General features: G+C 30.9%; 1 protein-coding gene across 1 annotated transcript; it reads right to left on the reverse strand.

The window, feature by feature from the left end:
- Positions 1-3,936: 3,936 nt before the first annotated feature.
- LOC120083411 (ARM repeat superfamily protein) lies at positions 3,937-6,440 on the reverse strand. Its single transcript, XM_039039164.2, has one exon. It carries the CDS (start codon positions 6,201-6,203, stop codon positions 4,461-4,463), a length of 1,743 nt encoding a protein of 580 aa, XP_038895092.1. The 5' UTR covers positions 6,204-6,440; the 3' UTR covers positions 3,937-4,460.
- Between the last annotated feature and the right edge of the window lie 19,506 nt (positions 6,441-25,946).

Here is a 25,946-nt window from a genome sequence, read left to right on the forward strand (position 1 = left end):
AGCATAGGAGGGGTGCTTTTAAGGTCACGACCTGAACCTTTAGGGTACTTAAATTGGGAGTTAGTCCTAATCTTGAGCGAAACAAGATTAAACACTCATTTACTTAAGCAAACCTCATTTCTTAGGTTCCATAGACTCCAAATAATGTTCAGCGCGTGTCCAACACCTCCCTTGAACATAAGGATCATAGGCAATCCCAATATTAAAGGAGAGACTACCTGCCCCCACCAACATCAAACGAGCCAACATAAGAAGGGAGGAAATAATCCCAAATTTTCCTTGAGAACTTACACTCCCACATTTTAAGTTAGAAGGGGCATCAAGTTATCAACTCATATAAGATTAAATTACTTCTCCAAACTTTAAAGAAAGTATCTGCTAGATTAATGAAATTTCAACTTTTTATCTAAAAAGTCTGAAATATTCAAAAATTTAAATTCATGTAATTACTAGAATACAAAAATAATTTAAAGTTCAATCAAATGTATTTTATTTAATGAACAATTACATTTTAAGAATTTTGAATATGTTTGCAACTTATTAGTTACAAAATTGAAACATTACAAATCTATTTAAGAGACCTAGTACATTCAAATTTGAAAGTTAATGAATTGAATTTTTAATTTATCCTTCATAAAAATTTGTTTTTTTAAAATTCGATATATAATATTTAAAACTTAGATTGAAGATGGGGAATATTATATTGTATTATTATAGAGACATATAGAAATCAAAATATCATACACAATCTTTTATTACTATATTAAAATAGGAATAGATATGCCTAAATCCCTTTAATTGGATTAATTGCTATATATTTGTATGTGTAAGGCCCAAGTTAAAGAGGTAGATTGGTCCATTAATTGATCTTTAGCCTTTCGGTGGTTGGTCAGATTTTCTTCAGAACATTTCTGATACTCTCTTGAGAATAAGAAAGATAGCATAAACTAAAAATCTCATGCTATAAATTTGAAAGTACATGTAATGGAATCACATTGTTCTAATATTCCCAAACATCAATCCAATACAATCTAATTTATTTTTCTTTACACGCCTCTTCATTACATTTAATAAACCTTCATTAAAGTGAATCTATTTTAAATTTGAATTCTTAGTTCTATCTAACTTACAAACATGCAATCGATTAGAAGTTTCAACTCCTCTCCCACATGTTGTTTAACTAAAAATGTTCAATAACGAAATTAATTTAAGGGTTATTTTCAAATATAAGAAAATGAGTCAACTTATTTACAAATATAGAAAAATATCATTGCCTCAGTGTCTATCATTGATAGCCAATAATATTTTGCTATAATGAAAAATATTTTCAATAATTTTATGATTTAAAACAATTATCTTGACTTAATTGACTCATTTACTTTTAAATTATTCATGATTAAAAAGTAATATTTGTAGAATATTAAAGTTGTGAGGTTGCACTAGAAGCAAAAGATGAAGATGAAGAAGATGTTAGGTAGGTAAATGATACAAATTCTGATTAATTACTTCTAGTTAAGTATATATTTCAAGTCAACAAGGAAAGTTTGATGTTTGACTTGTCTTGTTCAATTATAGTCACAAAGACAAACTCGACCGAAGTCAATGAATAAAATTTCTAGTCTTTTCATTTTTTTTGTAAGCAATATTCGAGTAATTTATTGCATAATTAATGTACATTAAAATTTTCAATTTTTCCTTGTATTGAAAAAATGGGCGAGTCTTTACCTCAAAAGTTTATTAAAATTTGCATTATATTAAAATATCATTTTGATCTATATACTTTAAAGTTTGTTCAATTTTATATATACTTTTAGATGTCTAATTTTAGTTCCTATACTTTGGACAAATTCGATTATTAAAATTTAACTTTTATCAAAATTGATTAAATAATAATAATAAATTTCAAGGAAATAACATAGGTCAATATGTTACCAAAATATATAATAAAAATTATAATAGATAATAAAGGTTTTCGGGAAAAAATCAACAATAACGTAACACCTCGAGTTTAGGAGGGGCACATGAATAAACTGAAATCATATTTGAATGAGAAGGATTATGAGGACATGAAAGTATGGTTAATATACGCTTAAAAGAATTGGAAGTTACTACCTATACCAATAAGGTGCACATTCCTTTTCAGTTCCTCAATCATGTGAACTTCTTGAAAGAATCCGCGTTGGATCTGATGTGGTTTGGGGACGAACCAAGTGGAAGCTAGTGCAAGCAAGGATGACGTTGATAGGTCGCAGGGGATGTTAGGACCATCGAGGGTCGAATCTGGATTCCGATCATGAGCCTTGGGCATTACACGTATTTTAACCAATAAAATACTATTAATTTATTTAAACTGAATTTGTTAATCAGCGAGTCTATTCTTAGTAAGTGGATGATTGAGTTTCATGTGTCAAGTAGCATTTGAGTGATACAATTATGTTTTTAGATAAGTTAATAAAACAGTACTTTGTACATTTTAAGTGTGGAATAACCTAATTGAGAATCTTTAGCACATGAAGAGTAATTGAAAACTTCAAAAGATCAAAGACTAAATGGAGAATTGACTAAAAAGAATAAGTATGGTCCGTATAGTTAGGCACTAGTATAATATGATGTTTGCCATGTTCTATTGTAGTCATAGACTTACAAGACAACTCCTACTCCTAACTTGCATATTATTGCAACTCTACCAAAGTCAATGAAGAAGATTACTAATATTTTGGATTTTATAATCTCAATACTTAAGTAAATTATGGAATAATTAACATAACTGAACATGATGACCAAGTTTCATGCTTCAATGATTGAGCCAAAATATTCCTCTAGTGCTTACCAAACATGAAAAATGATTTTGAGTAGTCATGAAAAAGGAAAGAAACTTGCAAAAACAAACAGCCCAAACTCTCGGCCCAGTTTGTTGAAACCATTAGAGCCCGTGGGCCTTTATTCTCGTAATTCACAAATTCTTTCTTTATCTATCCTTTGCTTCAGGTGCATGTTTTGACCTTATTTATTGGTTCACTAATCAATAGAGAAGGCACCAACTTCAAGCTTACTGCACCATTTGAATTGCCAGTTGTGGTGGGGTTCAATCTAACTTAACATTTTTAAGTTACATTATCTTATCTTTCCCTACGATATTTGTACGGATGACTCGTTCTCAACCCCTTAAATGATTAATGACATGTCCATAGAAAATAAATAAAATCTAACTTTCTGTTTACGTCAAAACACACTACCGCGCTTTCTATCACATTAGGAATGATCATGCCTATTGTAGCCTTAACATATCTATTATGATCTTCATTTTTATCCAATCTACTGCAAATATTCACGACGAAAGCACAACAAAGAGTAAGAAAAATGAAGATCGTGATATATATGATAATCTCTAGCACGATATTGTATAAAACTCGGTAGTACACTTTGATGTAAGTAGAAAATTAGATTTCATTTATTTTTTAGGAGCGAATCATTAATCATTTAAAAGACTGAAAATTGGTATTCCGTTAAAAATTTGATTGATAAAAAAAAAATCCCTAACGACTGGTTTAAAATTATGGGCCCCTAATAACCCAAACTTTAGCACCAAAAATATAAAATATTTATTTGAGGGTTCCACACCCATTCATTCACATTTCACAAGCTGTCAATGCATTGCAAGAAGCTTCGTATGTAAATGATATGGTCCAGTTGTCAGACCCTAGACTGCTTGCTTCCCATTTGTCTCTATTACTCATCCCTAAAAGCTTATCATATCATGTAGATTTATGAATGAGATTGCGAGATCTGAATTGGGACTGTCAATTGGAAAGAAAGAGATTATGTTATGATTTGACAACAAGGAATCTATCAAATTAGTAATTAGTAATTAGCAATATACATACATTCATTGCTTGCTTGAATAGCCTAAACTTTGTTCAAGGTAAACAACATTCATTGGCTGTTACATTAATATTTTTATTGATATTTGAAGAAACTGGACAGGCCTGCCACAACAAACGGGATATAGAAAAGGAAAATACAAAAGAAAAATACAGCAGACTCACTGCATCATCTTCATCCATCACTGTCTTCTCAGTGTCGATGTCCGAAAATGGCAGATGGGCAGAAGCTTTGATTAGAACTGCTCATATTCCTCTCTGTTGTATTCATTGTCTTCTCTTCCCCCATGTGCCTCTCTTCCATTCTCAACTACACTGAGTTAATGTATTTGCTCTCTCTCTCTCTCTCTCTCTCTCAAGGCTATAATACAAAAGTTTAGGTGGGTGGTTGGAGATGATTAGATTAGAGCTCTCTAAATACACACTTTATTAAGATGTTTTTTGAAAGGTAAGTTTTTGAATGAACTGGGAAAGATGGAGCGTATTTGTGAATCAAATCAGGTATGGATTTAATAAACAAAATTATGTAAGAAGAAGAAGGAGAAGAAAAGGATATTACAAACAGGGATGATATTACATTCAAGAATGCCAGATTCCATTTAACAGACTACGGAATTTATTTGTGGACAATTTCCTAACGAGCTTCTTAGCATCATAAACTTCAGCTTCTGCAAGTTTTTCAATGTTTTTCATATACCCAGAATTCACAATCTTCCTTCTTCCACTACTGCTTCCTGTTAATGAGTTCAATATCGAAAGGAGGAATCTTTTGTTACCTGAATTTCCCTCCTCTGTGTCGAGCATTTGCAGAAGCTTCTCTACATTTCGATTGTCCTGAGCAAATCTCTTTCTGTTTTTAGGGATCATGACCATTCCTGAGAGTGCCTCGGCTGCCATTTCTCGAACTTCAAAGGACTTTGCACCAAGAAACCTGACGAATTCTGGCATGAAACCACCATCCCCCATTGCTTTCTTGGCTTCCTCTGATGCCCCACATAGCCTAACTGCAACTTTCAGAGCTACTTCTTGAAGAGAAACTTCCCCATCTCGTAAGAAATAAAGAAGATTATCCATGAACCCGTAGTTAATCAAAGTATTTACATAACTAATAGATGAGAAACAGAGGTTTTCAATTGCTCGCATCGTGACCTCTAAGGTCTTGGATGAGGACGAAGATTTGGGATCCATAACACGAACTAATGCCCGGATCCCACCATCTTTAACCAGCAATTTGATAACTGATTCATCCCCGTAAGCTATATTTTGGAGAAAGACAATGGAATTTATCTGCACAGCTTCATCTCTAGATCGAGCGAGCCTAATAAAAGTTGAAATTGCACCTTCTTCAATCATAAATCTCTTAATTTCTTCAACAGCAACGAGATTGCTAAGCACCCCACAGGCAGGGCCGATCAATTCTGCTTTTGAATCAGCATTGGAACAGATTTTTAATAGAGCTGTTACGCCGCCATGAGCAGATACAGACCAAGCATTTTCAGAATTCTCCGTGAATTTCAACAAACACCTTGCGGCTATGTTCTTCCCCACCTCGCTCCCACATTCCATAACGCGAATCAATGGCGCAATTACCCCATTCCCAACTAGAACTGCTTTATAAGAATCAAACCCAGAAATTATATGAAGCACTTTCAGAGCCGCTTCTTGGAGTTCCGTCTCGGGGGAACCAAGAAAATTAACAAGGAGATTCACAATCTCACCGATTTCTATTATTACTTTCACATATTTTTCGTCTTCAGTTACAGCAGCGAGCAGATTAACGAGAGCTTGTCTCTTCAGATCTGAACAACCAATCTTCATTCTGGTTACAATATCCCTCACATAAAACCTCATATCATCCTTACAAGCCCCAAGCCCAGGCCTAGAAACGACGATAGCGAACCCCTGCGACAAAATGCCTGCTGTATATATATCCGAAAGCTTCTTCGCATGGCGGTCAAATTTCGCACAGATTACATCCAAATCACTCTGCATCAAAAGCTTCCCACTGAAAGAGAGGTCAACACAGCGGCGAGCGAGATCGTTGCATTCAGTAGCCGTCCCAATCACCTTGGGAATTAGGTCTGAGATGGCGGGATTTTCGTCGGAATCACAGTTATCAGCCGCGATTAAGCCGGAATTCAATTCTTCAAGCTTGTCGCGGATTAGCTTCCATTTGGAAGCAAAGACTTTAACGGAATGGGAAAGAGATATCAAGGAAGAAATGAGTAAAATTACTTGGCGGAGTGTGGGACTGTTGAGTGGGAAATCCGGCGACTGCGTCGGGTCCGTTTCTGCAGATCTCGGACCCTGTTCTTCTCTCATTTTAGTTGTCAGTGGAAATGAAGGAAAGTCATTTTCCGGCGAGTTGGCGGTGCAGACTCCGGCGGAAAATCACTGCTCTGCAACGCAAAACGGAAAGTCCGTGATATTGGAGCGAGTTATCAAGATTGAAGGCCTGTGGTTAGGGTTACCGGTTTTCCTCTCCCTTCTTTTTTAATTCAAGGATTTTTAAAAATCCAATATGAGGAGGACCAAGTGAGGTCAATTTTGGATAATTCATCATTCATTTATTAATTATAAGCCTAAATAAATATATGTTTTCATCCTATTATGTCGCTATTTTCAAAAATTTTCAATTTTGTCTCCACAATAGCCCAATGCTATTAATTACTATTCAACTCATTCAAATCAACTGTTTTAGATTTTTTTTTAACATTTTTAGTTATATATCAATTTATATCTTTAAAATGGTAAAGTTGTATCGATTACGATCTTTCACTAATAATTGTAGCAATTTAAATTTTCCAACTTTCGTAAATTTATATTCTCAATAACCATTATGTGAGACTTATAATTTCTAATCGTCACAATTTTCAATGAAAATTGTTTATACATATCAACTCATAACAATTTAGAAATTTAAATGAATCAATTATAAGTTTCACAATATATTTTTGAACGAAATTTAAATGAGGGTGCAATTTGATCCCCTTACGAAGATCCAAGTTTAAATTGACACAATTACTAGTTTAGTGTTTTAATTTATAACAATACTAATGACACTCATCTATCTGCATCCCTTGAACAACAGAGAGATAATTATTTGTTGAAAAAGAAAGGTTGTCACGTGTCAATTTATGATTGGTAGCTGGTAGGCTGTCCATGCATCTATTTTTATTTTTTATTTTTTAATTTATTCAACTTTAGATATGTATGATTTTTTTTTGTTAGAAGGTCTCGAAATACCTATCAATATATTATAAAATAGGAGAATGAATTATTAATTTTTTAAAATGACATTCTCTACTATAAATTTTTTAATTTCTATTGATTTTCTAACTATTATGTCATATAATATAACTTTGTCATCAAGATCAACCAACTTTACATTTCAACTCTAATGAGAGAGTAGATGAAGCAATGTCAGAAAGTATGAAACTATTTTCTTTTCTTTTCTTTTCTTTTTTTTTTGGTAAAAAATAAATACTGGTTTTTTATTTATAAAAGTAAACATTATGCACTAAAATATATATTTAACTTGATTATGAAAAATGAGAACTTTAAGGACTTTTTTTATATATATAAAATAATAATAATCAAGCATCTAAAGTTAGATTTGATTTCCCAATTTATATTGATTGAATTAAAGCAAATCTGTTGACAAGTTTAAGATTCACTTAGAATTATTTCAAACAAAATTCAGTTGTTTCTTTTAATATAATTATTTTCCAATGTGGGATGTTGTGAATGGTTTGTTAAAACAACTTTGGAAATCCTTTTTTCTAATAAAGTTCCATATCTTACTTTGTAAAAAAATTAATATTAATACAAATATATTTACATAACTATTTTGAAAAATTATGTTCTCTTAATTTGTTCTAATAAGTAGTAACTAGTAGGAATTTTATAGGTAATTTAACTTGTTTATTACTCGAAAATCAAAATCTTAGAACAACAATTTTTACTTTTTACAAAACTCTAAAAAGGGTAGATAGTAAATAAGCATACAACCCACTTGTCATTGGATGTTTCCATCTTTTCCTAAACACAAATTGGATGTCCATCAATTAGTTATTGTCCCTTTTTAATCCAAAGTTATACTATATATATATATATATATATATAGAATTATTTACCTCTAAGATTTAGTAATACAAATTTTTATATCCATTATAAAATTATTTAATACGGTATATTTCTTATATTGTTCCCTCTCCATTAGGATGGCCAAAATAGTCTATATAAATGTAAATGCCAAGAATTTTAAATAATAAAAAAAAAATTATTTCTAACAATTTAGTCTTTGAATTTTCAATTTTATAATAATTTAGTCCCTAAATTTTAGGGTAATAATATAGTCTTTGTACTTTAAAATTTGTAAAAATTTAATTTATATTATAGAAATTAGGGTTAAGATTTATAGAGATTTCTTAAATAAATAAATTGATAAACTAATAACAACTCAATATCTTTATAAAATACAAAATCTACCTCATAAAATAATAAAATTGATATCTAATTTTGATAATTTTTTTTTATTAGAAATTAGATTTTTATAAATTTAAAAATATAAAGATTAAATTCTTAAATATTAAAATTTAAAGATTAAGTTGTTATAAAATTGAAAGAATAGAAATTAAATAGTTGCAAATCAAAAGTTAAATAACTAAAAGGTTTTTTCACCCAAGGAAAAAATAAACAATTGTAGAGATCATCAAATCAATTATATGTCAAATTCCTTGATAAATGAGAAGACGGTTTACAGCTAGGTGTCAACTCATAATTCAGTGCTTTCTTTTCCTTGAAATTTTGATAATGTGTGGTTTAAGAATATCATTAGTTTAAATTCATGTTTGTGAAATAACCTATATTTCGATAAAGGTAATTGATTTACATTAATGAAAAATATACCAACCAATCCTAGAAGGTCATCCAACATTGGATTGCTCCAAACTAAGGACGCGTTCTTATGATTGAGTCACCGAAAAGAAAAGTGCATCTTATTGGTATAGGTAGCAACTTTGAATTCTTTTAAGTTTTTCTTAACCATACTTTCATGTTCTCGAGATCCCTCTCATTTGGATGTGATACCGGTTCATTCATGTACCTCTCCTGAATTCGGGTCATTACACTTGGATTAATTAGAACATTAGATTAAATTTACTAAATCTAACCTAATGCATTTCTATTCCCTAGGTTCCGTTATCTTTTGCCTAGAAAAGCTATCAATCAAAACCATAACTATAACTAAAACCTATTGCTACTCAAATTAAGCATGCTATTTGATACGATGATGGACACCTACAACATGCATAGTGTGGGGGAAACAAACATACAAGTATTAATAATTTAGTTGTCAATTAAATTTATAAGCATGCCTTTCCTAGAAATTAAATCAAGGAATAGAGAACAACATAAATAGAGAACTCAAAAACATTACAAGTAAAATCTCATTAAACCATAGAAGGTGCCCAACAAACCTCAAAACAACGTTTGGGCCTTTAATCGTTCATCAATACATGAATCTCAACGCCAAAATAGAAATTACAGAGTAAAATATGAAAAAATCTCATAGGTTTTGTCCAATAATGGCCAAAATTGAGCCTAACGGTGTTAAAAGTTGACCAATCTCTCTTCTGATTTGACCTAAAATCGAAGCAAAGTATTTATAGACAGGTGCAGCGTAACGACGCTCAAACACAGCGTAAGCTTTTTCTTATCGTAGCATGATGTCTCAGTGTTGCAACACTGAGCATTACGCTCTCGCCAGCGCACGCGTCTCCTTGTTCGTCAATATTCGTAGCGTAATTACGTTGAGATTAGTGTTGTTACGCTACCTCGATATGTTAACTATTGCCTTATAGCGTAATGATGCAGCGTAAGACTAAGGTAATTACATTGCGTCGATCATATTCCTTCTATCTACGGGCATAACTTTATGCTTGGTGGAGAGTAATTACGCTAGCTTTAGGAGCATTTTGGTAATTTATCTCGTTTGAAGCCCAAATGCTCAAATTAACTCCAAATTTGCTTCAAATTAACTTCGAAATACTCCAAATGGTCAATTCTACTTCTTGAGTGCTCAATACCTACAAAATAGCATAATAAATACATAAAATCTTAGATCAATCCTGAATTAAACAGTGCTAGATAGCACATCTTCGGTGCTATAAAACACCCCCAATTTATTTCTTGATCGTCCTCAAGCAAGGTAGAAATAAACACACAGCCATACAAATGATATGCTCACTCAAATTGCATGGTTCGCTACTCAAGCCTCAACAGTCTTATAAGATTTAATTTACCTCAATACCGAAAACAAATTATAATCAATAAATGAAGCACGATTTAAAAAAAGTCTGGATTTATTCATGGAAGGGTGAATTCAAAACCCTTCTAGCTAAGTTCTAATAAGCCATGAATGGTTTTAAATGACCCTCAATCTGTTTTTCCTTTACATTGGCTCATGCATCAAGACGATCAAGACGATAATATTTCCACTAAGGTGCCTAGAATTTAACTATAGAGCCTTAAATTTGCATTTATTTTACCTAAGGGCATTGGTTTTCACACAAGACTGTAGGGAACTATATTCACTCTTTTTTCGCGAGTGTTTTAACTAATCACAGCAAGGTAACTCTTTCTACCCTAGTCATGCATAACATTACAAGTTCTTTTCTTCTTTTTTTCTTTGATATTTTCTTTTCAATGAAAACATATATCAATTGATTTTTTTTAGCAGGCATATAACTCATTTTTCTCCCCCAGTATTACATTACAACCTATCATGCAAGATACTCTCTAATCAATGGGATTTATCAAAGTAACAACTAAAATACAGACTAAGTAATACGTTTCTAAGCATGCAAGACCTAATTTAGGCAGATAAAGAATTTAAGCGTGCATGCAAAGTAAGAAAGTTTTTTAAAAAGGGCTAAAAATCACGATTATTCAGATCAAACATCATGTCATATAAATGAAAATCTCAAGGAAGTGCGTCATAGACTAGTCATCACAAAAAATCACTTAACATGAGCTAACATGCATATAAAGCATACAAATAAAATAGCCCGGGCTTAGATGTTCAAGGGCTCCAACTGGAACACAGACATACTCTACCCCCAACTTAAATATAACATTGTTCCCAGTGTGATAAAGAATAGAAAACGAGAGAAAAAATGAAAAAGAAAACAGAAAATTTTCCCGAAATTTGACACACTGGACGATAATAAGAGAGCTCGTAGATTCATATGATATTCCATCTCTTCTAGGCAAATAAGGGGCATACAAAAGAAAAGCAAAAAGCTAAGCTAAAAAGCAATAAAGGAAAAAAAAAAAAAAGCAATAAAAAAAATTGTCGCCTGACTGCCTCCGGGAAGCGCAAATTTTTAACATTGGTTAGTCGATGTTCTTTTCTTGTCATGGTACATAAAAGTTCTCATATTTCTCAGGCCTTTCTTTCTTGAAGCCACAAATCTGCTTAAGAGAAGCGAGCTTTTGAAGCGTTCAAGGGCTCTAGAGTCGAAAATATTTTGATGTTGAGCATTATGCTCTCGCCAGCATGTGCGTCTCTTTGTCTGTCAATACCATAGTATAATTACAATGGGATTTGCATTGTTACACTACCCTGATATGTTAGCTATTACCTTATTGCGTAATGATGTAGCGTAAGGCTAGGGTAATTAGGCTACGTTGATCATCTTCCTTCTTCCTACGAGCGTAGCTCTACACTTAGTGGAGAGTAAATATGTTGGCTCTAGGGGCATTTTGGTAATTTATCTACTTTGAAACTCGGATACTCAAATTAACTCCAAATTTGCTTCAAATTAACCCCGAATGACTCCAAATGGTCAATTCTATCTCTTGAATACTCAATACCTACAAAATAGCATAATAAACACATAAAATCCTAGAATAATCTTGAACTAAGTAGAGCTAGATAGTACATTTTCGATGTTATCACTCATCAATAATATCTTATTTACTATCATACTCCAATCGTGTCTTTCTTTCCTTTTTACGTTGTTATAATCAATTGATATATTTTAATTTTAAATTATTATCTTGCTATGCAATAAAAAAGGAAAAAATATTTAAATGCATCTCGCCGAAGTTTGAAAAAAAGACTAATGCCCTATTTAATAACTCTTTTGGTTCTTTTCCCCTAATTTTTGAAAATAAGGCTGGCTTCTAAACATTCTTTTTTAAGTTTTTCACTTATATAAAAACATACTTGAATTCCAAATAAAATTTGAATAATATCGACTTGGGTTTTTAAAATATATTAAAAGAATAGTTAATAAAGAAATGAAACTAATAGTGATGGTAAACTTAATTAAAACAGAAAAATAGAAAGGAGAATGATTATAATATAGGCACATTTATATTCTATTTTCTTAATTATTATTTTTTTCCAGCTTCAATATTCCTCATCAAGTTTTTCAATCCACATATATTTATGAAAAAGTTGCAAAGATTACAATCAAGCACAAAATATTCATAGATATGGTATAATAAAAAAATTTAGGTATAACAAGATTTAGATAATCTATCACCATAACATCGATAGAGTCCATCAGCAATAGACCACATCATTGGTAGAAATCTATCAATAATAGACAGGCTATGCTATATTTATAATTTTTTAAAACATTGTTATACACTTAGTTACTATCACAAAAATGATAGGATATCCGTCGCAATTACCTAATATTTATTTTTCTTTTAACAAAAAAAAAAACATGAGTTCTATCATTTTCTCTTTTCTTTTTCTTTCCCTTCGTCAATTTTAAGAAACTTCAAATCTCATTATTTTTGTACAAATACAAACAAGTAGAATATCAAGATCTTTTCCCACCTTCATAATAGGAGAAAGTATTATTAATGTGAATAGAGGACTTTTTACATTACAGAAAAAGAAAATTATCAACCATCGAGCATTAGCTAAACTTTATTGCCAATTATTACAATTAAGTAGTTTAATCAGATGCCTTCTAATTATTTTTCATTTTTCTATTTTTATTTCCACATATAATAAAAAGGACCCCCTAAATATACAGCTATAAGAAATTAAGTTTAATAATTGACCGTTATACTGATTTGGTATATTGATAAAAACCATATCATATTGTACTAAAGAGAATATCATCATCACTAAAATAAATCAAGAATTATACATTATAATATAATTATTTTATAGTGATGAAGATGTTAAATTATGTCAAGAGTTTTGGACCAAAGTAATAGACAGTTAAAGAAATACATCGATATTAAAAATATATAAAATCTATACATGTAATAGTTATATATATTTATTCATATTAAGGGTGTTATTGGGTTGAGTTAGGTTTGGTTAAATGACTTTTTAAATCAAACACAATTATTCGGGTTGTAAATTTCTTCAACCAAAATAATTTTTATAAAAAAATGAACCTGATCCAACCCATCCCTGAAATATTGGGATCGGGTTGGTCCGGATTACTCAAATCATTTATTTAAAATTTTATTCTAAAAAGAAGTAAAATGTAAATACGTAAAAATTAAATTTAATTATTTTCATATATTGAATTAAGATTAACAACTTGATTTCAATTTATATAATGAAAATTTTCTTTTCAAAAAGTGCTAAGAAACTATTTTTAAGAGTTGTTTGAGAATAATTCTCGAAAAAAAACAATGAAATTAAATAATACTAAAATCAATATATGTATAAATATTTATATTATAAATAAAAAAATATTTTTTAAAATTAATGATTATTCGAGTTGATTTAGGTTATATTAGGTGAACCATCCAAGCTATAAAATTTTCAATTAATTAAACTCAACCCAAACTGCATGAGTTGGATTGGGTTGGGTTGATCAATTTTTTCGGGTATCGAATTTTTGAACACTCCTAACTCATATATCATTAGTACTCATAAAAAAAAAAAAAAAATCATGTAACATTCTTACCGTATGGTATTTATTTTTCCATACCTAGAATTTTTTAGTGAAAAATGTGTATTTTCTTTTTTAATTGTTTATTGCTTGCTATGTAATTCTTTAACTTTTCTTTTCCTATTATTTTAGTTTAATACCAATCATCTCTTTAATCAATTCAATGTATTGTTGCACATGAAAATTAGTTGGAATACTTCACATTAGATCATAGCAATTTATAATTTTATTCGGTATTGTCTCCTAATTTGATTCTCAAATTAATTAAGTGCAATTTGACATGAAAAAAAAAGTATATTTAAAGAAAGCTAAAATAAACAAAAGGGTCTCTTTTTCTTTTTCTTATTTAATAATTCTCATTTTGACTTGAAATTTATAAATCTTTGTTTTTTCTTAAAGGAAAAAAAAAAACGACTTTTTAACTGATAATCTTATTAATCTGCTAAAGACAAATGAGCCTCGTCAACCAAGCAGGCTATCTCAATTTAAAAAACATTATGTTTAGTTGAAAATATATATCTTTAAAAAAATCAATTAAATATATTTGATGTGGCACTTACTTGAATTATGCACTAATCAGCTGCCTCTCTAATATAATTAATTTAATTATCTGTCTCTACTCCATAATTTGCCTGCTTATAATGCTCTACGGCATTTTCTCCTCAAAAGGCCCAAAAAAATAAAAATAAAAAAATAAAAAAAAATAAAGAGAGAAAAAAGAAAACTAAACTTTTTAGAATCTAATAAATAATGATAAAGTCTATTCCATTATATACAAGTTTTAAATAGAAACACCAATAGAACAATTTTTAAAGCATGGTGTATTTGTGTCCAAACTTTTTGAGACTTTAACCACAAACTTTTATCCCATTTCCACATTTATTTACGCCATCCAATTAATTTCTCAAATAATTAAGGCCATTTGATGACAGTTGGTTTAACTTTATGTTTTTTAAATTAATTTTCACCTTCTTAATGAAATATTTGAATTTGTTTTAGATTTTTAATAATGACAATAAACTCGTTGGATATCTCTATTAAATAGTATGATATTATCCACTTTAGGCATAAATTCTCACGATTTTATTTTTGGTTTCTTCCAAAGGTTTTATACCAATAAAGATAATTTTTCTCATTTATATTTCATGGATCTCTCCCTTCCCCATCCAATGTGAAGCTTTTTTTGGACATTCATAACAATCCTCTTCTTGAACAAAGTATCAAACTTGAGCATCCCTTAGAATAAATTTGTTCATTCTCAATAATGATAGCTCGATCTTCATCTCAAGGAAACATTCAAATAGAGCATGGACACGGATCACATTAGCTCTTATCAAAGCTAGTTAAAAACACTCAAGATTGAAAACGACGATTATGGTTGACTAATTCTCTTTTTGTTCCAAATTTCAGGATTTATTCGACATGGTTGAGTTTATAAGATCATGTCTTTGAAACCAATTGATAAAACACAATGGGCTGCTCCTCGACTTTGGTTATAATTTTACTTGAAAAAATGACATGTCAATTCGTCTACACTTTGGGCTTGTTTGGGAGGTTTGGAATGTAATTAGGACTATTGAGAATTTAGATTATGATGAAATGTTAAAAACGATGTTGGAATGAGATCATGAAGCGTGAAAATCGTGAAACAAGTAGGAAAGAGTGTTGGGTTGAAAATTGTGGGAAAGGAATGTAATGGGGATTACAAACCGAGTCCAAAGCTCTCAATCTAAACGTTGACTTGGGATGATATCTCATTACAAACTTATTACACATTACAAGCTCCCGAACACCCTCTTATATTTCATATATTAGATTTATTTGAATTATGTTGTAACAAATCTCTTCTATTATAGTTTTCCTGACATTTAAGTGCTCATACTTCATGTTAATCATCAAGCAAAGTAACATTGAAACTCAAATCATCTTATTATACCTCTTCTTTTTCTGGCCAATGTAAGACTTCGTTTGTACTTCAATCGAAAAGTAACACAAGCAAAACCCACCATTTTGATGGCGAAAGAAAAGACAAAATATGTCAGATGGGTTACCCAAATAACATCCATAAAACCACAAAATCCCTCACGGACCACCCTCTTAATATAACCCATCTTTTGATTAGGTTAAAAAACAAATGTAGCTTTCAAGTAAGACTCAAAAAGCATTATATGACGGTGCTTAACTTGTCCCCACTCCCACCATGTGAACAACAAATAAGAAGAAGAAGAACAACAACAAAAACCCCTTTACTTTCGATTTTGATGCCTTGAGTTAACCACACACTTTTGTCCCTTTCTTTTCTCTTCTACTTTTGCACTTTTGTGGAGTGCTAAGGAAAGTTCGACAATGAGGTAAAAATACATTAAATAAAAAAGCTCTCTCCTTTTTCCTTTTCAAAACCTTTGTTAATTAATTAATAAATCCCCTTTTTGTGTATCTTTAATAAAATTAGGGGTGGGGAATATTTCAAATTAAAAAAAAAAAGTGAGGAAATTAAATTAAAGGGGACGTCTTAGGTTTGTTAAGCCGACTAATTGTGCGGCTGGCCAGCAAAAAAGAGGAGTATGTATCTATTATCTATGATAATGTTAATTAATAATTTAATACTCCAATTATCGTGCACGCAATTATCTAAAAAGTGTGCATTATTTATCTGAAATTAAAGATATTATTATTTTTTGAATTCGTGGCAGATTAGTAAGTTAGCATTATTAGAGAGGGAAAAAAAAGGGGTATCATATTAGAAAATAAATAAAATATATATTTGATTTGTATTGGGATCGTAGCGTAGGGCAGCATGTTGTTGGTGGATTAATGCAACAAATTTGTTGTATGTTACCAATTTATATTATAAATCGTTCTATTTCTCTTTCTGTGGCCCTTTTGCAACATGTGCACTGCACATGCTTTCCTTAGGGACCGCAAAATGCCTATTCAACACATAAAACTCACGCACAAATATAAACTTCACATTTTTATTTCTTTATTTCTTTTTTTTTTTTTAAATAACGCAGACAAAACCATAATTCCACTAATTAAAAGTTTGTTAAATTAAAATTTTAGTTCCACTATTTAATCGTCTTACTTTCAATTTTCATTAGACATAAAATTCAAATCAATTAATTTTAAAATATCTTAAAGTTCGATAAGAAGAATTTTGTAGACAATAAAATAGATATTTAATGAAGCGGATATGGAATTTTGGCAGTGTATAGTAAGACAAAGTTTGGTTTTAGTTTAATTTAATTTTTTCCTCTCATGGGATAAGTGTGTTAGGTAAGAAAAGGGGGAAGAGAGAAGGTTTGAGTAGGAAATAAGTGAAATTGTTATAAGAAATGGGAGAAAGTAGAATTACATATATGATATATGTAATTGTGTGTAGATAGATGGGATGAGATGGGGTGTGCCTTAGCTTTGAAGATAAAAAAAAACTTCATAATATTACAAAACTTCTTTTCTTTCTTCTTTTCACATCTACTTGTGAAATCATCTACCTTGCAAGCCCACCCATTGTGTCCAAAATGTACAATCCCAATTGATTGCTTCATGGCTTCTGCATATATATTTGGTGTATGCCAAGCATATCTTTCCTTTTTTTTTTCTTTTTTTTTTTTTTCATTTATAGTATCATACTTACAATTGGATGTGACCGTGAAATGAAACAGTATGACGACGTTTGGAATATCCAAATTTTTATTTTGAGTTACTGTTCTCACTATTTCAATTTTCAATTTTCATCCATAATCCTAATTAGCTAATTCTTGCTATGTATGCTTATTTTGAAACATTTATAAAATGTTAAAGATAATGTTACAATTTTTATAGAGACCATTCGTGAGGTACTGTGGTGAATAACACCAATACTTTTAAAACTTTTAAAATCACACACATATTCAAATTAAAATTATATCTCTATTGAAATCTTTCGCATAAAAAAGGAACTAAATACAAATTTAACTTAAACTTTTAACTCCAAAATCGTAATTTAACCTCTTTTTCGCACATATTATATCTTATGGTCCCAATTCAAACCCAAAAATTATAATAAATAGTAAGCAAGAAGAAGAAGAGTGAAATTAAATTATAAATTTTAAAATGATATTAAATCAAACAAGTGTGTGGACCTCTATGGTTCTTAAAAAAAAAAAACTCTTAATTTCATTGTCCTAGTAATAGTCAACCATAGATTTAATTAATGATAATAATTAGTTTTTGTTATTCTTTGTGTTTTTATTATTCATCGTTGTTATATGTCCTTTATAGATTTGGCCTTTGACTCGCTTCTCCTTGTTTGATCTCTCTTTATGAATGGATCTGCATAAGAGATCCTCACATCGGTATGGTGCAAAACCTATCAAATTCCAAGCCTAAATTAGTAGGGGTGTTCAAATAATTCGACAACTTGAACAACCTAGACTATCCAACCCAAAATGTAAGGGTTGGATTGGATTAAACTTTTTTGTCCCGATCCATGGTCTAAACGAGTCGCTTTTATATATATATATATATATATATATTGTTGGATTGGGTTGCGGGTTGGATAAAAAAAATTGGGTTGATCCAACCCAACCCGAATTATATATATGTAAGTATTGATTAATTTGTGAATTTTTAATATTTTTCTTTTAAAATTGTTAGATATTTGTCTTTGTTTAAAATTTGCAATAATATCATGGATATTTGGTATTCAGTATTTGAATTTATGAGATTTTAGTTAATAGTCATGTGTTGTATATAAATTTACATATTTTTAATTAAAAATAAAAAAAATATTTATAACTTGACAACCCAACCCAACCCAACCCGAATTTTAGGGGTTGAGTTAGAGACTTTATTTTGATCATTTAGGTTGCCAACCCAATCAAGATGAAATTTCAGACAGATTGGTCCAAAAAACGCCCTTAACCCAACCCAACCCAATCCATGTACACCCCTATAAGTTAGTATATGAAGTTTATAATTCAACTTAGCACAAAAGAAGTAAGATTGATGTTTTCCTTTGGAGATTACCTACTCTCCCCTTTTGAGGTTTTCAAAGGTTATTTACCCTTCATCTGACACTCGTCTTTAATTACGTGTAATGCTAGTGATTTCAATGTTGTTTCCAACACTTGAGGTTGTAGGGATCCAGATCTAGAATAGCTCGATTATTTTTCGATTGGTATATATTTACCGATTCGACTGGTCGACCAAACTCTGAGACACTAATATTTCCCTTTTGGAGCACATATTTCCAACACTTCCTCTAGTCCTCTGGATACCCTATGGACTTGGACCACTATCGACTTTGAGTTTGCCTTGGATGACCTTCAACATATATATATATATATATATATATATATATATATTTTAAAAAACTTTCTCAACAAAATATACATTAAGTATCCACGATTATTTACTGGATTGTGACATTATATATTTAGTCCTCCGTAATCATAGGATATTTGATTAATTTTAGTGCTGTCACCAAGAATCAGGATGGTGACTAATTAACAATTACAATAAGATTTGTTTCTAAACTCTAGCTTTGCAACGTTCATAGTTCAATACTTAAAATATATGTTAAATTATAAAAATACTTTTCAACTACAAAAGTTAACTCCTCAAACTTAAAAAGTTTTATTTTAATTTTGAGATTTATTTCAAAACAACCCTCTTAGGCTTATAATAATATTTTATTTATGTGAACAATTACAAATACATATATTGATAAACATAAAGACAATCATGATGTATCTTTGAACTCATGTTGTCACGTGTTTCTCCTCTCAACCTCGTACCTCCAATTTTTTTCTACTAACCCTAACTCTCAAATCTACTTCTCGTATGTACTTGTATTTGTTTACTTAAGTAACACATGAGCATATATAAAATTTTCCATCAATGAATTCAATAATAAACGTCTTCGAATGTTTTTTTTTAAAACACTTCAAACTTCAACTATCAAAATAAAACTTTTCAAATTAAGGATATATAAGAAACCATTCTTATAATTCAAAGATATTTTTTATCGTCTAACCTAAAATAAAGTGTTAGTTTTAAATATAGAAAATAGTTAGAAGAATATTTTTTAATATAGCAAAATTTCACTATATATCAATAATAGATAGGATGTCTATCACTTATAGACAGTGATATTTTACTATATTTAAAAATATTTTCAATAATTTTATCATTTAAAATAGTTATCCTAAAATAAATACTAAATTAGATAGATGAAAATAAAATTTAATATTATATCCCACACTTAAAAAATATACATTTTGTTTCTTTTTGTGCAAAACTTAGAAATTAAAACCAAATATGTTGAAGATCAAAAGTCAAGAAGTTGAAATAAATACATAAATCGAATTTAAAGCATAAGATAACATTCACATGGGATTGATGAAAAGACCAAGGCACCGGTATTTGCGGTTTTTTCTTTAATTAGCAATAACTTCATCTCAAGCACTTGGATTCTGTGGCCACAGGGCCCAAAACAGAAGGGGGGGAAATAATGGGCCCCATAACACACGGCCCATGGCCCATCAAACCCCCATGCCTGGCCTGCCCAATAAAAAAAATGACCAACCCTATAGTCATCCGACGGCTGAGATGCATACATATTAATCTAAGGTAACAGCACATAATTGAGATCACATTTTGTGAAAATAATAATTAAAAAAAAAAAAGCACTTCTTAAATACATATTTTAACCGGTTATTATGTAATTCAATACACAAATTCTTTGGGTGTAGTTAATCCAATATCTGAATTTAGCTAACAACTATCACATAAAATGATAACATTGCTATTTTTAAACCACTTTTGAAGCTTACATAAATGTTAAAAAACTACCCTATTCAAATATTAAATAAGCTGACATTTTAAAGACATAGGACGTAACATGACCTGATAAAACATTGTTAATTATGACAATGGACACAGTGTTCGTATTATCGACTTCGAGATCAGAGGTTCGATTATTTCATCCTACATTTTAATTACAATACCTTTAAAAAAAATATGACTATGAAAAAGTATGGTGCATAGTACACGCTGCCAGCCAAACCTAATAACACATTTTAAATTCAATTACTCTTTTTTTTTTAAAAAAAAAAAAGTTAAAATACTACTTTAGACTATATTTTGGATCATGGTTCAATTTAAGTTTTTGTACTTTTAAATGTTTTTATTAGTCACTGGACTTACCGTAATTCTTAAATTAAGTATTTAAAGTTATATTTTATTTATAATTGTTAAATAATAATAAAATAATTTTCATACATAATATATGAACATATTTTAAAGATAATTGTTTTAAATAATAAAATTGTTGAAAATATCTAAATACAGTAAAATATCACTGTAATCATTAATAGACATTTATCTATGTCAATGATCGACATTAATACTATATCAATAGATGTCTATTAGTGATAAATAGTAGTGATAGATAGTAAAATTTTATTATATTTATAAATAAATTAGCTCATTTTTATATATTTGAAAACAATGAGATTTCTGTAATTTATATTAAAAATGCTAAAATATAATTTGAAAAATATAATTGTTTTTTTTAAAAACAACACGAAACTAGTAGTATTAAATTTAATATTTATTTGAAGTGAAAATAAAAGGATTAAAGTGTAGAAATTTAAATTGAATATTAAAAATGATATTTTTAAGTTTCTAACCTGCACTTTATAAACAAATCAGAACTTGTCTATAAAAGTATTTACAGTTTTGAACAATTCACAGATCAGGTACACTTTTCAGTTTCCACTACACTTTTAGCTGTGTTGACAGATAATGTCTAATTGTGATATTTTATTCTCGTATTTCACCACATTTCTATAAAAACCTTTAATATTAATATTGTTATTTTCAAAACTTATTAGAAAAATATTGTTGTTTTGAAACTTATTAGAGAAATATTGTTGTTTTGGGAGTTCGAGGTTAGAGGTCGAACGTTGAGAACTCAACCAATGTGGAGATCGAACGTTGAGAACTTGACGAACAAAGAAAAACTTGGAAACAATACATAGGCTGAAACTTCAACCCTCAACAAGGAAAATCTCGCGAATCTCGCTTAGATTGTCGAAGGTTGAAGTTTCGACACACATCCACCTTCGAGATTGCAGGTTTATTACTTTTCTTTTTCCCTCATAGAGGAAATAACGTAATGAGATGGTATATTATATGTATATGTGTACTCGAGCTGCTTCTAACAACCTATGCATTTTGTTATCATTTCGAGTTAGACGGAGGTTTGTGGGATTGACGTGAGGGGGTGGGGATGGCTATATTTCTGGGAGCGAACTCCAGGCGAATATAAAGCGTATGGATACAAATTATGTCTTGGAATGAAAGACAATTCCGAATTAGCTTTGTCTACGAACAAAATTTTGTATATTAAGTTGTCGATGGTTACACACATGTCGAAACTTCAAAGCGAGATAGTAGGAGAGAGCGAGATGTTGAACGAGATTTTAAGAGAGAGCGAGATTCAAAGCGAGATTTTAGGAGAGAGCGAGATTCAAAGCGAGAATGTTGGAGAGAGCGAGATTTAGTTTATATTGACTAATCTGACTAACATTGAACTTGGTAAAATGAAATGGTTGAATAATTGAAAAATGAGATTATTCAGGAATACACATTGAATGCTAAGATTACACATTGAGCTTCTGGTAATAGATCCATAATCAAAAAAGTGTTTGTGATTGTTCCAGAAGAAATAGAAACTAGTAATCATTAATGAAAAAATAACAACAATAATAGAGAGAGCGAGAGTGAGAGAACGAGGTCTTAGGAGAGAGCGATACCGAGAGAGTGAGACTAAGAGAGCGAGATTGAGAGAGCGAAATCTTAGGAGAGAGCGAGATCTTAAGAGAAAGTGAGAGTCTTCACTTTATTTGAACTTTCCATAGAAATATATATAAAAAAAGAGAAAAAAAAGCTAATAATCATACTATAATTGAATAATGATTAGACTATAATTGAATAAACATTAGACAATAAATTGAATATATTAGATTATTATATTGAATAATCATTAGACAACAAATTGAATATATTAGATTATTATACTATAATTGAATAATCATTAGACAATAAATTGAATATATTAGATTATTATACTATAATTGGATAATCATTAGACAATAAATTGAATAAATTGAATATATTAGATTATTATACTATAAATTGAATATATTAGATTATTATAATGTAAAATTTTATTGATTAAAAAAAAAATTGAATATACAGTAGATTATTATAAAAAAATTGAATATACAATAAATTATAATAAAAAAATTGAATATACAATAAAATGAATATATAATAATAAATAATTTATTTATTATTCAATCCCTAACTATCTGGAGCCCGTCTTAGTAACAAATGACACTTCCTTCGATTATGTCCTAACTGGTTACAAAATCCATATCGTTGTCGAGTGGCTGGTTCTGTCCAATCCATATCGTTGTGATAACGTGAATTTTTCGGTCTACCAGGTCTTCTAAAAAACGATGGATCAGGATGTAAGAAGGGCATATTAGGGTGTGTGATCTAGTAATCTTCATGCAGTACAGGTTGAAATTGAGGAGAGTAACATTCAGCATACGTTGACAATTTGTAGTAGTCCTTAATAAAATCTTTGTAGTTCATGTTAAAATGTGAGCAAACGGCCATAAAATGCGATCATGGAATGCCGAATGTTTGTCACTTGTTACATAACAGTACCGCTCGGTATGATGGCTTGTTCGAGATCACTAAGTATGAAACACCTGAGAGAAATTGTAATACACGAAGAGGTGTGTTTAATTTCAAATCGACATGCTAGTATAATTGCAGCAGTGAACAACCCAGCAAATGGTTGGACGGGACCGAAATGTCACCATCATTTCTGCTTACGACATATCGTCAGCAACTTCAATAGAAAGTATAAATTTAATTAATTGAAAAATTATGTTTATCGTGTCGGGTGTCAGTTTCAAATTCAAAAGTTCAACAAAGCAATTGAAGATATCAAAGGAATAAATCGGAGCTGTCTAAGTTTTTTTTTACAACATTAGTTTAGAGCAATGGACTCAAGCACATGATGGAGGATTCAGATATGGGTGGATGATGACAAATCTATCAGTACATAAATGGAGTCCTCAAAGGAGCTCGATCGTTGCCTATAAATGCTCTTGCTCAAATAACATTCTTCAAATGCGTGAACTATTTCGAGAAAAGAAGAGCAAAAATAAGGGATGCATTGGAGCGTCAAGATAAACTTAGGACCTGTTGATCCTGATGTTTTGTACAACCAGTCCATTCATCGATCATATGTTGTATGGCAAGATCGAACTACTGGAGAAATTTCTGATCACAGCCTTGGTCGAGAGATGGAGGCCCAAGACGCATACATTTCATATGTCTGTTGGAGAGTACATTATCACTCTATAAGACATAGAAGTGTTATTGGGGTTACCTGTTGACGGTGAGCCGGTCACTGGAGTGATGTACGATGACTGGTTAGAAATTTGTCAACTGTACCTCAGTGCGACCCCACCTTCCGACAAGATTAAAGGATTGAGGTTAAGTTTAATATGGTTAGGAACACAATTTCGTGAGCTCACAGATGATGCAGAAGGGGAAACCGTCATAAGATATGCGCGAGCATATATACTACAAATGATGGGTGGAAGTTTGTTTTCAGATAAATCAAGTCATTTTGTTCACTTGATGTTCCTGCCACTGTTAGCTAACCTCCATGATGCGGGGCGGTATTCGTGGGGTGGAGCATGCTTGACATGGTTGTATAGACAACTATGCAAAGCAACAAGACCTGAGGTTCGAGAGATAGCTGGGCCTCTCATATTTGTAACTATGGACTTGGGAGCGATTTCCAACAATGACTCCACAGCTACATCATGTTAATGATGCTCAGTTAGTTGGACGAGCCTACGGTTCTCGGTATGTTGTTTTAATTCAATTTAATTTTTATATCACTGATCTAGTTAATTTAAATTCTAAATTATCAATTTAAAAATTTAGGTAGAGAGACAAATTTTGTGTGACTAGGACAGCCACACATGTAGTCAACCAGTATAGATACATGTTTGATCTGCTTCAACCTGAACAGGTATATTACACTAAACCTAATTGATTATTTTATTCACATTTTTATTGTATTTGTCTTTAATATTCTCTAATATAATATTTTGTGTTTTAGGTTATTTGGGAGCCGTACAAAATTATTGTGCATACTTTGCCTAATTTTTGTACGAATGATCAAAACATATGGCGGACGATGAGTCCTCTCATATGTTTTCACATTGGTGAGTGGCATCTTCCTGACAGGGTGATGAGACAATTCGGTTTTCAGCAGGATGTCCCATCGCCTTGTAATACTGAACCCGTACTGCATGATATTGACCTAAGGACTAGAGATTGGTTCGAAAAAGTTGCACATTTGGTAGTGCGATGGTACTATCGTGCACGGTTTATTGCAGTGGGGGTTTCTCTTGAACAGTTTGACACAGATGTCACTCCAGAATATATTCATTAGTATAATAATATCACAAGGCGCTACGTCACTCGTCCGGGAGCAGCTGTGGGTCATCTGGTAAATGAATGAATATTATCTATTTTTTTAATTTAAATTTATTTTAAATATTGTCTAATTGTTTTATAATTCACAGAGATCGAACAATAGTAGACTCCATGAGGTTGCGAATGATCCGAACCAGGTTCTTGTTATATGTAGTGACAACCAAAGCTATATGGAGGAAATTCATTATATGTACGATATACCTATTGTTCCTCCACCAGCTCCTAGACGTAAAAGACCTGTTCGGGAAGAGGATGAGTTTGATGAGGTTGCACATAATGTGGAAGAGTTGCCTCCTATGATGCAGACGCAGAGTCAAACTAATTATGTTAGTCCGATGATGATGATGCCAGCATTTGGTTCAGGACATTATGACTCAGAGATTAGTCCTTCGTCTTCATACGTGCATGGACATGGTCGGGGTCGTGGAGAGCATAATGAATATTTAAATTATGAAGCACCTGCAGAGGTACCAGAGCAACATCAAGAAGAACCCGAGCAACCGACAACCAGCTCGAAATCGACGACGTCCGTCTTATGGGACAC

Source organism: Benincasa hispida, chromosome 8, assembly GCF_027475165.1.
Source record: "Benincasa hispida cultivar pf3 chromosome 8, pf3_genome.v1.1, whole genome shotgun sequence".
NCBI lineage: Eukaryota > Viridiplantae > Streptophyta > Magnoliopsida > Cucurbitales > Cucurbitaceae > Benincasa > Benincasa hispida.